The sequence below is a fragment of the Stegostoma tigrinum genome, chromosome 18 (genome assembly GCF_030684315.1).
Source record: "Stegostoma tigrinum isolate sSteTig4 chromosome 18, sSteTig4.hap1, whole genome shotgun sequence".
Taxonomy (NCBI): domain Eukaryota; kingdom Metazoa; phylum Chordata; class Chondrichthyes; order Orectolobiformes; family Stegostomatidae; genus Stegostoma; species Stegostoma tigrinum.
The window spans coordinates 49,682,901-49,697,661 of NC_081371.1; the positions used below are offsets into that span (position 1 = coordinate 49,682,901).

Consider the following 14,761-nt stretch of genomic DNA (forward strand, 5'->3'; position numbering starts at 1 on the left):
CCATCATGGGCCTCCTGCAGTGCCACAATGATGCCACCCAAAGGTTGCAGGAACAGCAACTCATATTCCGCGCAGGCCAATGGTATCATTGTGGACTTCACCAGCTTCAAAATCTCCCCTTCCCTGACCGCATCCCAAAACCAGCCCCGTTCGTCCCCTCCCCCCACTGCATCACACAACCAGCCCAGCCTGTCTCTGCCTCTCTAAGCTATTCTTCCTCTCACCCATCCCTTCCTCCCACCTCAAGCTGCACCTCCATTTCCTACCTACTAACCTAATCCCACCTCCTTGACCTGTCCGTCTTCCCTGGACTGACCTATCCCCTCCCTACCTCCCCACCTATACTCTCTCCACCTATCTTCTTTTCTCTCCATCTTCGGCCCACCTCCCCCTCTCTCCCTATTTATTCCAGAACCCTCTCCCCATCCCCCTCTCTGATGAAGGGTCTAGGCCCGAAACATCAGCTTTTGTGCTCCTTGGCCTGCTGTGTTCATCCAACTTCGCACTTTATTATAATGATGAAAGTTGCACAGGTATGCCTTATACACAGAAAGGAGGACAAATCCAACCTGGCCAATTACCGGCCTGCCGATCTGTCTCGGTCATTAGCAAAGTGATGGAAGGTACCATCAACAGCACTGTCAAGCAGCACCTGCTCAGCGTCATCCAGCTTGGATTCCACCAGGGCTAGTCACTCCCTGATGCCATTACAGTTTAGTTTAAACATGGACCAAACAGCTGAATTCCACGTGACCTGAGACTCACATCAAGGCTGCAGTGTAGCAACAAGGAACCTGAGCAAAGGTGTGGTCTTGAGAAATTGGGGAAAGTCTCCGATGGTTGGAGTCATACCTGGCACAAAGGTTGTGTTGTTGGAGGTCAGTCATCTCAGCTGCAAAAAGTCTCTGCAGGAGTTCCTCAGGGTTGCATCCTAAGCCCAACCATCTTCAGCTGCTTCAACAATGATCTTTCCTTCATCATAAACTCAGAAGTGAGCGAGCTTGCTGAGCATTTCAGAATATTCAGCATCATTCACAATTCCTTGAATACTGAAACAGTCCATATTTAAATACAGCAGGACCTGGACAATATCCAGGCTTCGGCTGACAACTGGCAAGTAATATTCCTGCCACACAAATGCCAAATAATGACCATCTCCAACAAGAGAGAATCTAATCATCACTCCTTGATATTCAATGGCATTACCATCACTGAATCCTCCACTATCAACTTCCTGGGGTTTACAATTGATCAGTAACTGAACTGGGCTAGCCATGTAAACACTATAGAATCAGGCGAGGTATCCCGCAGTGACTAACTCACCTCCTGATTCCCCAAAGCCTATTCACCATCTACAAGGCACAAGTCAGGAATGTGATGGGTTACCTTCTACTTGCCTGGATGGGTGGAGCTCCAACAACACTTAACACTATCCAGGACAAAACAGCTTACTTGACTGGCATCGTGTCCACAAACATTCATTCCCTTAACTGCTGACACCTAATGGCAGTAGTGGGTATCATCTATGAGATGCGCTGCAGCAATTGACAAGGATAGCGGATAGAGTCATAGCATATATAGCACAGAAACAGGCCTTTTGGTCCAACTTGTCTACACTGACCAGACATCCCAATCTAACCTAGTCTCATTTCCCAGCATTTGGCCTTCTTAGTCATATACCCATCCATATGCCTTTTAAATGTTGTAATTGTACCCACCTCCATCATTTCCTCTGGCAGCCTGTTCCATACACGCACCACCCTCTGCGTGAAAAAGTTACCTCTCGGGTCCTTTTTAAATCTTTTCCTCTCACCTTAAACCTATGGCCTGTAGTTTTGGACTCTCCCACCTTAGGGAAAAGACCTTGAATCTTCACCCTATCCATGCCCCTTATGATTTTACCAACCTCTATCCCTCAGCCTCTGACGTTCCAGGGAGAAGAGCCCCAGTCTATACAGCCTCTCTCTTTAAGTCAAACCCTTCAATCCCAACGGCATACTTGTAAATCTTTTCCACACATTCCCGATTTTAACAACATGAACATCATCACCTTCTAGTTCCCTCTAAGCTACACACCATCCTAACTTGGAAATACATCACTGTTCCTTCAGTGTACTTGGGTTAAAATCCTAGAACACCCTCACTAATGCCGTTTTGTGTCTACCTACATTTAATAGTCTGTAGTGGAGCATCTGGGGCGGACAATAAATCTGGCACAGATAGAGATGGCCTTATCCCATGAATGAAAAACCAAAAGAGTTGGCTATAAAATATCTCATCACGCTGTCAAAGGAATATTTATCCCTCAAGCTTCATGCAACTAGGCAAGTGGGGAGTACACTATCACATTCCCAAAATCATCACCACAGAATTCGCAGCCTCTGACCTACATTTTGCGTCAAATATCATGGCTGGCCTAGTTAAAATGGATTTAAGTTCAGAGAGCAATACATTAATGCCAGAAATTTAAAAGTTCCCTTTTGTATGTCATCCAATGTTTTTGAACAAATTCTTGAAGATTTTCGCCCACACGCTACCACATCTCAAAACATAGCAGCAACAACTTGAGTATTTGCAACATTCAGCCAGTCTGACTTATTTGGTTCAAGAGAAGTGGCCAGGATGTGGAGTGAGGCAATGTCTGAAATTCCTTCTGTTCTTAAGCAGTATTGACTGGAATGTAACTGAGACTATCTGCATGTGAACTAGACCTGCTCCAGTTTTAGAATAATGTACCAGACTAATGACTATTTGACAAAACCTACATATGATTAGGAGTTCTGAATGAAGGTGCTTAAATAGATAGTCACTGATTCAGTGATGATTTCTAATGTTATACTTTCTTTCTAATTATATGTCCCATTTCACAAACATCTTCTTTCAAAATAACATTTCTTCCGCATTAATCAAAAGCTTGCATGTTGAAAGAATTATGCCAGTTCACTTGAGACAGTAACTAGATATATTGCCCATTATTATATTTGGAACTTATTGTTATTACCGTTGAAGGAAAATATTCCCATCTATAAACAGGCGGTGTCTGAAAGGGATTATTCTATTGTGGGCAATTATGTCATTGTGACACACCCTGTGGCAAATTCCCCAATATGTGTCCACTTCCCTCACAAAATATTCCAGGCAGATACTCAGCGTTGGTCTTGCAGCACAGAGTCACATCCATCTCCAGCAGAAAACTGCCCTCCCCCCGGATGTGGTGCTCTCACATTAATGATCATGATGGTGTCTAAGGGCCCAGCAGGCCCAACTCTCTCCACCTGCCTTACCCCAGAGCAGGTCGGCTGCCGCCAGTGGTTTGGTGTGAAGGTAAAGTCACCAGAGCCCCAGAGAACCCCAGGGCTGGTCTCTCAATGGAAAATTGACTAGTGGTGAGTTTAACCTGAGGGTGACCACAGATGACAGGCCAGATCAAGAAGCCTGGGCCTTCATGGTCAACATAGGAATTGAACCCATACTGTTGGCATCGCTGTGTATCACAGACCAGCTATCCAGCCAACTGAACTAACCAGCAGGAGTTGAGCCAGCAGTTTGTCGGTTCAAATTGTACTCCAGAGACTGAAGAGTGTATGTTGAGGCTAAAACTCTGCAGCAGTATGGAGGGATTATCTTACTCATGTTCAAGTGAGATGTTGAACTGGGTCTTCTTAGCTCTCTCTCATGGGTACCCCAGGGCAGTCTTCAAAGAAGAGTAGGGTGTCCTGGCCATTGTTCAGCTCTCAAGCATTATCACCTTATTGTCTTATAATGTGTGAGAGCTTGCTGCACACCCATTGACCACCGTTTCATAAGGGCTTTGTTGGCTGTAAAATACTTTGAGTTACCTGAGCTGGACCTGATGAAGGAGCAGTGCTTCAGAAGCTCGTGATTTCAAATAAACTTGCTGGGCTATAACCTGATATGGTGTGACTTCTGGCTTTGTCCAGCCCATCCAACGCCAGCACTTTCACCCCAGAAATGGGGAGGAAGGTGTCTCTATTGATGGATGTCAAACTTTCATTCATTTACATGCAAGTTCCCAGGGTCTCATTGAATTGCCTTGTCCTTTGAACAACAGGGTATGATGTATTTACTGTAGTGGCATGGATTAAAGGGAATGCTAGTTAACTATGTGAGAGAGAAAGAAAGGGAAGGATGTGTTGATGGGGTTAGATAACATGGGTGGGTGGAGGCTTGTGTGGAGCATTAACACCAGCCTAGACCAGGTGGACCAAAAGGCCTGTTTCTGTGCTGGATATTCTATCAAATCCTATGTGTTGTAACCACTGTGGTCCTTTTGTTTCCTCCTAGGTTGATACTGTTCTACTTGTGCAACCATGCGTGTGTTCATCTCGCTGGCATTCCTGATAGCAGCCTCCTGGGCTAAGCCATTTCATCAGGCACAGTTCCTTGACTTTATGATGGAGGATGAGGGATCTGGTTTATTCCCTGATACCGAAATGCCCGTGTGCCCCTTTGGGTGCCAGTGCCACCTCCGGGTGGTGCAGTGTTCTGACTTAGGTAAGCTATTATCATCCTCAAACTGCTTCGCCTGTGGGGCTGGCCACTGTCTATTGGAGCCTGTCGTCTTCACATTGAAAACAAAATGTTAAATTCCCATCCCTATTCTCATAACTCTATGGTAACTTTCTCCGGTCCTCCTGCTTTTCTTCACTCCTCTTATTATGGCCTTGTGAGCTTTATTTGCTCTACCTTTGGTGGCCGTGACTCCAGCTGCTTAGGTCCTAAGCTGTGAAATTCCCTCTCAACCTCTCTGCCTCTTAGACCAGGATTTTAATCATTTTCCCCGAAAGCTCCTTAAGCTCGGCTTTTCTTGTTAACACTCCTGACAAGTTCCTGGGGATGACTGATTGCCATTTGGTCCAGTAGCCTGCTCTTGTTTGAAATGATGGATGGTTCCAGTAGAATGAATTAGCAGTAACCATTCCAATGGCGGGAGGGTTCCATAACCATTCTAAACCTAAATGACCGCAGTTATCACTAGAATACTCTCTCACCGAGTTTTGCCAGCCTAGCTCCAGTCCTTAAACATGATCCCTGAACTGAGCCATCTCCTGTTAGCCTTTCTGCAGTTCAAAGGTGGAAAATAGATTTGCTCTCCCTCCGTCTCACTGTCTGCTTCTTGGGAACAGATTTAATGTTTCAGGCAAGAGATATGTGGCGGGATGAGCGTGGGGGTGGTGCGGGGGGGGGGGGGGGGGCGGTGAAGTGAGGAGAGAATGTTTCTTTTTCCCAGCGAATGGTAAAGGCCCGAACTTCGTTGCCTGGGGAGACACTGAAAGTGGAGATGGCGAAACGCAGGGAATTCGAGTGCGAACGCCTTTCTCTGGCCGTCCGCATGTGAGTAGCAAAACATCCAGGTATTTTACAAGAGGGTTGATACAGTGCAAGTGGGGAGCCGCATTAGGTGCTGCAGTTTGTGATACTTGGTACTCACATTTCCATCTTTTTACAATAATTTGCTACAAAAGTCTATTCTGATGAGTGTTATCCAACAGTGATAGGGTATCGCTAGGTCAATGTCCTCATGAGGCATCAGACCCTTCTGCAAGGTGCGGCATTCTTGTTTGATTCATCTTGTTTTCATAGATTCATTGAATCCCTACAATGTGGAAGCAGGCCACGGGCCCATCGATTGCACACCGACCCTCTGAAGAATTTCCCAACCAGACCCACACCCCTACCCTATCCCTGTAACTCTGCATTTCCCATGGCCAATCCACCTAGCCTGCCCATTCCTGGGCACTATGGGTAAACTGCGTACCTTTTTTTATTCAGACCCTGAGCAGCCTTGACAAGGCGGATTTGGAAAGGCTGTTCCTTCTTGTGGCTGAGTTCCCAGAACAGAGGGCTCACCCTTTCAGGATGGAGATAAGGAGATGCTTTTCCTCTGAGGGTTTTGTGACTTTGGAACTCTCAGCCTCACAGCGGGCTGGAGATGGGGCCCTTGAACAGTTTTAAGACCACAGCGGATAGAATCCTGTCAGGCCGAGGGATCAAAGATGATCAGGTAAATGGGAATGAAGAATTTGAAACACAAATGGGTCAGCCATGATCTTATTGAATGGCAGAGCAGGTGGAGGGGCCAAATGGCCTACTCCTGCTGTTACTTGCAATGATAGATTCCATAGAAGCATGGTATGTAATAATTACTCAAGGGTCCATAGCCGGGGAGATCATTTTGAGGTTATATGCAGAAGAAACAAAGGGGAAATTTTTATTAAACACTAATCACTGTTAAGATCTGGAATGCTCCTGTTTTTATATGACAGTGAGTTGTACATCTGGCTTAATGATATCGACTGCAATTCTTGATTTCCCCTTTCCTTCTTTCTATTGTAGTGTACGCAATAGGTTTGTCAGAAAATGTGTAGCCAGTGAAATACAAAGGGACAGCCAGGGGCAACATCTCAATGATATTTGGCTGAGGAACACGACAGAGAACCTGAGATGCTGCTTGGCCTGCTGTGTTCATCCAGCCTCACATTTTATTATCTTGGATTCTCCAGCATCTGCAGTTCCCATTATCTCAGAGAAAGTAACGGTGAATGGTTTCTCTTGTTTTGCTGAAAGGTGCTCCCAGCTGTCAGTTTTTTTCCTGATTTGTCTCAGGGATGTTCAGATGGGTGTACAGCCGTTAGGATCACTTCAAGATTTGCTGATGAGACAATTCCAGAAAGAATTGCAAACTGTGAGGAGACCAGAGGTAGACTTCAGGAGGATATAGAAAGGCTCCTGGAAAAGGTGTATGGATGAAATTTATTGTAGAGGAGTGTGATGTGATTCATTCTGAGGAAAGAGGAAAGGGTAGGAATATAAAATGAAGTGTAGAAATCGAAAGGCGGTGTAGGAGCAGAGGAACTTGCTGGGTATATGGGCACAAATTGTTGAAGATGGCAGGTCAGGGTGAGAAAGTGGTTCATAAAACAGATGAGATCCTGGCCTTTCAATGTAGAGACCACAGAGAAGAATAGCAAGGAAGTTATGATGAGCCTTCATAAATGAAGTTCAGCATCAGCTGGAGTACTGCGTTCAATTCCAACCATCACACTAAGCGAAGGACTTAGAGAGACGGGATTGACAGGTTTTCCAAGAATGGTTGCAGGGATGAGAAACTTCAGTCCTGTGGAAAGGTTGGAGGAGTTGGGGGTATTCTCCACATAGAACTCCTTACAGATCAAGAGTTACCAGGTGACACCATTTTAAAATGAATGGCAAAAGAAAACAAAGATGCCATGAAGGAAAAGAATATTTCGGTGCAGCAAGTGGCTAGGATTTGTAATGCATAGGTGGAGAATATGACAGAGGTAGTTTCAATCTGTGCCTTTAAAAGAAAAATGGATAACTAAACAAATGGAAAAAGTGTACAGGGCCCATGGGGCAAAGGCAGGGGAGGAGTGGCTGGCTTGTTTTTGCAGAGAGCCGACATGAATTTAACAAACTGAATGGCCTCCTGCTGTGCTGTGATGAATCTATAATTCCAGTTGCCTCGAACTGGGGAGCTCTGTGGTTCTATCTTTAAGCTTGAGCAAGTACTTAGATGCCAATGCTTTGAGTTGTAATCCCATAATCTCTCAAACTTTTCTTTTCTCACAACTGGTTTTTGCATTCCTTGTGTGTTCCACCAAGCATCGGATTGTGAATGAATACCGAGTATTTATCCAGGGAGGGACAAAATATCACGGCCTACTCCGGAGCAGAAAGCAGCTGATGTCCCAGCGCTGCAGTTGGTGCTCAGACTGGATCCACAGCTCCATGCTTGGTGATGTGTGACCTTAGACTGGTATCAGCCAGCTGCAGATAGTGAAGCTTAAGGGGGCTGTCAAAGCAGCTAAGGGATCCGTCCTCCATCAGATCACTGGGATAGGATTGCCACGCTGTGGGATCAGCAGCAGCTCTGTCAGACCTGACAGTATTTGTCCTGCACAGAAAATAGGAGCAGGACTAGGGCCATTCAGCCCATCAAGCTGGCTCCGCCATTCAGTATGACCATGGCTGATCATCCAACTCAGCCCCCTGTTCCTGCTTTCAATCTATACCCTTCTACCCCTTTAATCTTAAGGACTGTATCTAACTTGTAGTGGAAAACATCCAATTTTTTGGTCTCAACTGCTTTCTGTGGCAGAGAATTCCACATGCTCCCCACCTTCTGGGTAAGGAGATTTCACCTCATCTCAGTCATAAGTGGTCTACCCTGCATTGTTAAACTGTGATCCCTGGTTCTGGACTCCCCAGTCAGTGGAAACATCCTTTTTGCATTTACACTGTATGGTCCTGTTAGAATTTTATAGGTTTCTATGAGATTCTTCCAAAGTTCAGTGATTGTAGACGTAACCGATCCAGTCTCTCTTCATACGTCAGTCTTGCCGTCCCAGGAATCGATCTGATAGAACTTTCTTGCGCTCTCTCCATCGTCAGAACATCCTTCCTTACAAAGGGAGACCAAAACTGTACACAAAGCTGCAGGTGTGGGGTTACCAAGGCCCAGTAAATTGCAGTAAGTCATCCCTGTTCCTCCCACCGGTGCCACTCTGCCAGTACCAATGCTCTTGTCCTCTGCCATTCCAGGTGCTATCATAGAAACATAGAAAATAGGTGCGGGAGTAGGCCATTCAGCCCTGTGAGCCTACACCACCATTCAAAATGGTCATGCAATTTCAATATCCCATTATCGCTTTCTCCCCACACCACTTGACCCCCTTAGCATCGTGGGCCAAACTCAGCTCCCTCTTGAATCCACATGAGATGGCACAGACTGCAGTTGGCCTCTCAAAGCCCACAACTGCTCAAGGATGCCCTGCAAGGCCATCTGCAGTCTCTTGTCCTGAAAGCTGGCAACCTTCCACAGCTGAGTTTAACCACTGGAGTTTCAGTGCACAGGGAAAGGGAAAGACATCTGCAGGACAGCAAACAAGGATAATACACAAAGCTAAAGTGTTCAAGATAATAAAATGTGAGGCTGGATGAACACAGCAGGCCCAGCAGCGTCTCAGGAGCACAAAAGCTGACGTTTCGGTCCTAGACCCTTCATCAGAGAGGGGAATGGGGAGACGGTTCTGGAATAAATAGGGAGAGAGGGGGAGGCGGACCGAAGATGGAGAGTAAAGAAGATAGGTGGAGAGGAGAGTATAGGTGGGGAGGTAGGGAGGGACTAGGTCAGTCCAGGGAAGACGGACAGGTCAAGGAGGTGGGATGAGGTTAGTAGGTAGGAAATGGAGGTGCGGTTTGGGGTGGGAGGAAGGGATGGGTGAGAGGAAGAACAGGTTAGGGAAGCAGAGACAGGTTGGACTGGTTTTGGGATGCAGTAGGTGGAGGGGAAGAGCTGGGCTGGTTGTGTGGTGCAGTGGGGGGAGGGGACAAACTGGGCTGGTTTTAGGATGCGGTGGGGGAAGGGGAGATTTTGAAGCTGGTGAAGTCCACATTGATACCATTGGGCTGCAGGGTTCCCAAGCGGAATATGAGTTGCTGTTCCTGCAACCTTCGGGTGGCATCATTGTGGCACTGCAGGAGGCACATGATGGACATATCATCTAAAGAATGGGAGGGGGAGTGGAAATGGTTTGCGACTGGGAGGTGTAGTTGTTTATTGCGAACCAAGCGGAGGTGTTCTGCAAAGCGGTCCCCAAGTCTCCGCTTGGTTTCCCCAATTTAGAGGAAGCCACACTGGGTAACCTCCCAGTCGCAAACCATTCGTCCCCTCCCCCCACTGCACCACACAACCAGCCCAGCTCTTCCCCTCCACCTACTGCGTCCTAAAACCAGTCCAACCTGTCTCTGCTTCCCTAACCTGTTCTTCCTCTCACCCATCCTTTCCTCCCACCCCAAGCCGCACCCCCAGCTACCTACTAACCTCATCCCACCTCCTTGACCTGTCCGTCTTCCCTGGACTGACCTATCCCCTCCCTACTTCCCCACCTATACTCTCCTCTCCACCTATCTTCTTTTCTCTCCATCTTCGGTCCGCCTCCCCCTCTCTCCCTATTTATTCCAGTTCCCTCTCCCCATCCCCCTCTCTGATGAAGGGTCTAGGCCCGAAACGTCAGCTTTTGTGCTCCTGAGATGCTGCTGGGCCTGCTGTGTTCATCCAGCCTCACATTTTATTATCTTGGATTCTCCAGCATCTGCAGTTCCCATTATTACTGCTAAAGTGTTCATCCTATTTTACACACAGGGAATGCGTTTTTAGATCAAGGTGTTACAGGGGTGTTATCGATGGAGGCTTTTATTGCACCCATTGGGCTCCCAGTGCAATGGCAATTTGAGGGATAGTGAATGGAAGTTTTCAAGTGGTATGTGGATTCTGTAGGAATCCTAGACACGTTGCCCCATGCTGCCTCCTGTCCTCTGCTCCCCCTGAGGATGCCCTTGATTCTGGGTGCCAGTAGCTGTGCCCACCCATTATAAAGGATATAACAGAACTATCAAAGCCTTGGCCAATGATGGCAGCATGCTGGAAGATTGCTCTGAGCAGGTCTGGACAACGGAAGTGTTGCTTCAGCATTGGCAATGACTCCTGATGTCTTCTTTGACTCTCGTTATTTTCCTGATGTTCTTACAGCCTCGGCTGACTGCTGGGATTCCAGGGGGTGTTGGGGGTAATCAGCTGTTTGACTTTGTCTTAGCATGCCTCAAGATGGCAGGAAGAGCAGGTTACTTCTGACTCAAAATGCTGTGGCTGCCTCCAGGATAGGGGGCATTGGCTGACGTGGACTTAGTCCTTCCCCTTACAATGAATGTACCTTTCCCTGTGGTTGTATGGAGATGGCAGAGCTGTGTGTGTGTGTGTGTGTGTGTGTGTGTGTGTGTGTGTGTGTGTGTGTGTGTGTGTGTGTGTGTGTGTGTGTGTGTGTGTATGTGTGTGTGTGTGTGTGTGTGTGTGTGTGTGTGTGTGTATCTGTGTGTGCCTGTTTGTGGGTGTACATGCGCGTGTGCATGTGTGTATACATGTGCGTGCACATACATGTCTGTGTGTGCATGTGTCTGCGTGTGCATGTGTGTGTGTGTGGGTGCATGTGTGCGGGTGTGCATGTGTGTGCGTATGCATGTCTGCATCACTGGACCTGCTTCGCTCAAGTACATAATGATAAAGCCAGTTAAAAATTAATTGTGCTGGTAGTCTTTCTGGGCACTGGCAACACCATCCCCACACCAAGCGAGGCTCAAGGGTGGATTGAAAGACGTGGCAGTATTCATTGACCACTTCCTTATGTCAACTCAGTTGGGGCTACAGAGCCCAACTTCACAGCTGCAAAAACAGTCTCGACATAACAAAACCCTTCCTAACACTCTCAAGCGTCATCAACATTGAGCACATCCCAGTAACAGTGAACATTCCTTGAATATCTTCTTTTTGAACAATGTGGGTTTTAAAGAATTCAATGCCCTTGATATATAGAGCATGCTTTGTTTTATTTCTGGGAACAGTAATGTGTGGGGCATGATTGTGGATCGAGTCCATGCGAGAACAAAAAATAAATTAGTCCACAATTATAAAGTTGTGATTGTTGGATTTCTGAAAAAGATGGATAGCCGGAGTAAATTAAAACAGGGTGATATATCCTGAAGAGGTCATCCAAAGGAAAGATTTACATATATTATATTCCTGAAGTGTCGCAAAGTGTTTCACAGACAATGATGTGCAGTCACTGTTGGAATGTAGGATGATGGAAGTGTGCAGCGCAAAATGAAGCCACTTGGCCAATCAGCTGCTAACCTAAACTTCCAATGAGTGTGCTACGGAGATGTCGTAGCATTGTCCCCCAGCTATCCACAACAGAGGACGGGAGAGTTAAATTCAACTCAACTTGGGGGTGGTTGAGAAGAGGTGGGAATGTGTAGAGGGCCAGAGAATGCCCAGCAGATTTGGTAGGGTGGATGAGGGAGTTGGGGGGATTGGCTTGGGGAGGTTGCGAGGAGAGGCTGGGATGGGAAGAAGACCGCACTTGGAGGGTGGAAAAGGTTTTGAGGGGTGTTGAGAGCACAGGACACATTGGGTTAAGGGTGAATGGGGTGTGGGAAGGGTGCTATGGTGGGCTGGAGGGAAGGTGAAGGAGATTTTGGAGGGGGATTGAGGCCCACTTTGTGTCAATATAAAACAAAAAAGGCTTGAAAAGCTCATCAGGTCAGTCAGCAGTTGTGGAGAGAGAAACAGAGTTCATGTTTCAGGTTGATGACTGATCATTGGAATAGTGTCATGAACAAATGCTCTGAAGAATCCTGGTTGAAAGCCGCAGAGTGACCAGATGAGGCCAAGCTAAATTAACACTAACAAAAATTACTGGAGAAACTCAGCGAGTCTGGCAGCGTCTGTGGAGAGAAAGCAGAATTAACATTTCGGGTCCAGTGACCCTTCTTCAGAACTGTTAAGCTAAATTAAATTACTTTTATTCTTTCCTTGACCAGGTCTGAGAAGAAATTCTGGGATCTTCCCAATTGCAACCCCTTCCCCCACATCAATAGCCCCCAGTTTTCCTAAGCACTTGGCTTATTCATGTAATGGTCCACTCCATGCCCCAACTCCTGCTTCCCACCCACTGGCTGTGAGTTTGTTCCCAATTAGCCAAATGACCCACTTCAGATAATAATATGCTCAATGAATCTACTGGGCCTTGTTCCCACCTGAGCTCCTGATTGTGTTGTCCACCTTGGTCTTCAAACTCACCATTCAAAACCTTCTCTCACCCTTCGTGTATTAGATTTAATGGACCTCAATGCTGCAAACGTCCAAAAGCTATGGCAAAGATTTGAGTGCCAAATACATAAGGGCATACCAATCAGAAGGGCTTGTGCAAATAACCACGTCAACTTGCAGTACAGAATAATGCTTGTTTGGTTCTTGGGTACAAATCATTAATCTCTCGTTCAAAAGTGAGGCTGAAAAGTTGGAGTGTGGAAATTGATGGCAGCAATCAATCTGGCAAAAAGTTTAAGAACTAATCCAAATGGAGTCTTGCTGCTCTCGTTCCATTACTTCATTCAGGCTAAAATATCAGATGTGCAGGAAATTTGTTTGCCTCCCAGCACGCATTTCATTGCTTTTTGATGTTCTTTTGGCACATCATTTTGGTGAGAATGCATTCACCAGCACTCTTGGACAAAGGGCCGTCATTTCTGGATCTTTACACTTTCCAAGTAAGTCCTTTCCAAGACAGTGATGTGATATTTTCTTCTGCTCGTTGCTGTGAGGGATGTGACTAAGTGGAAAAAGAAATTTTCCTCATTGAAATTACCCAGTGAAAACATTAATCGCACTCAGGGCAGTGCAGCCAGATGAAGAGCATAGCTTTCCCCATCCTGACAAGCAATGGATCTCAGACGCAAATTCAGAGGACAGTCTGCGTGATTAGGCCAACGTAAACTTTCTTCCAATTCCTGAGAGCAACCTCCTCTTGACATTGTCAGTTGGTAACAGAAATTAGGAACAGTTTTCTTGTGATGTGGGATGTGCATCCACTAAGAACTGGATTGAAAGTTTCCAAAGACCTTTCACCGATAGAACAGGACGGCTTTCATCTCATTTTTTTAAACGTCTTCACTTAAAACAGTAGAGTCCTTTCTCATTACTTCTCCCCACATCCTGGGTAGGCAGTAGTGGCTTGATACACCTGAGAGGTTTCCTAAACCACCGGCTAATTAACAGTCAGCTGCAGTGCAATGGATTTGTAGTCACACATAAATACATCAGGCAAGGAAGGCAGATTTCAAAAAGACTTCAGGGTGCCAGAAATTTTTTTGACAAAGTTCTGATTTTTTTCATTGTCGCTATTACTTAGACTAGCTTTCAAGTCCTGATTTATTTATCAATGGTCATAGAGTCATGCAGTGCGGAAACAGACCTTTCAATCTACCCAGTCCATGCTGAACATGATCCCAAACTGAATTACTCCCACCTGCCTGTTCCTAGCCCATACCCCTGCAAACATTTCCTATTCATGTACTTTCCCAAATGTCTTTTAAATGTTGTAACTATCATAGAATCCTTACAGTGTGGAAACAGATCCTTTGGCCCAATAGATCCACACCGACCCTCAGAGCGTCCCACCCAGACCATTCTCTTATAACCCACCTAATCTACACATCCCTGGGCACTATGAGCAAGGTAACACAGCCAGACCATCTAACCTGTGCATCTTTGGAGCACCCGGAGGAAACCCATGCAGACTCGGGGAGAATGTGCAAACTCCGTACAGACAGTTGCCCGAGTGTGGAATCGAACCCAGGCCCCTGGCACTGTGAGGCAGCAACGCTAGCCACTGAGCCACCGTGCCGTCCTAAGCGTACCCATATCCACCAATTTCTCAGGAAGTTCATTCCATACGTGAGCCACATTCTGTGTAAAAAAATTGCGCCCCATCTTTTGTAAATCTCTCTCCTCTCGCCTTAAATTTGTGCCCCCCGCTAGTCTTGAAATCCTCCATTCCAGGGAAAAGACAATTAACATTAACTCTATTTGTACCCATCATTATTTTGTAAACCTGTAAAATTCCTGTAGTTACCATGATTGGGTCAAACAGATGTTTAACCCAGGCCTTTGGATGACCAGCCCATAGACATTGCACCATGACGGCCACTTAGTCAAAGCCCTGGAACTGACTTCCAAATAGCCCTATGTGTATGTCTATGCCAAATGGTCTGCAACAGTTCAAGAGTCAATGCACAGCTACCTTTTTAAGCACCCTTAAGGAAGATGAGCAAACGCTGGCCCAGCTCTTTAGGGAAAAGAATGAGTGAAATAGGTGCCTAAATC

At 46.3% G+C, this 14,761-nt stretch overlaps 1 protein-coding gene across 2 annotated transcripts in view; it reads left to right on the plus strand.

Moving 5' to 3' along the window:
- The window catches only part of dcn (decorin), a 65,238-nt gene that overhangs the window by 13,763 nt on the left and 36,714 nt on the right, over positions 1 to 14,761 (plus strand). For both annotated transcript variants that reach the window (XM_048548678.2, XM_048548679.2), the window contains exon 2: positions 4,306 to 4,515. In XM_048548678.2, the coding sequence (XP_048404635.2) occupies positions 4,332 to 4,515 (184 nt within the window). In that variant the 5' untranslated portion in view covers positions 4,306 to 4,331. The remainder of the gene's footprint in view (positions 1 to 4,305; positions 4,516 to 14,761) is intronic.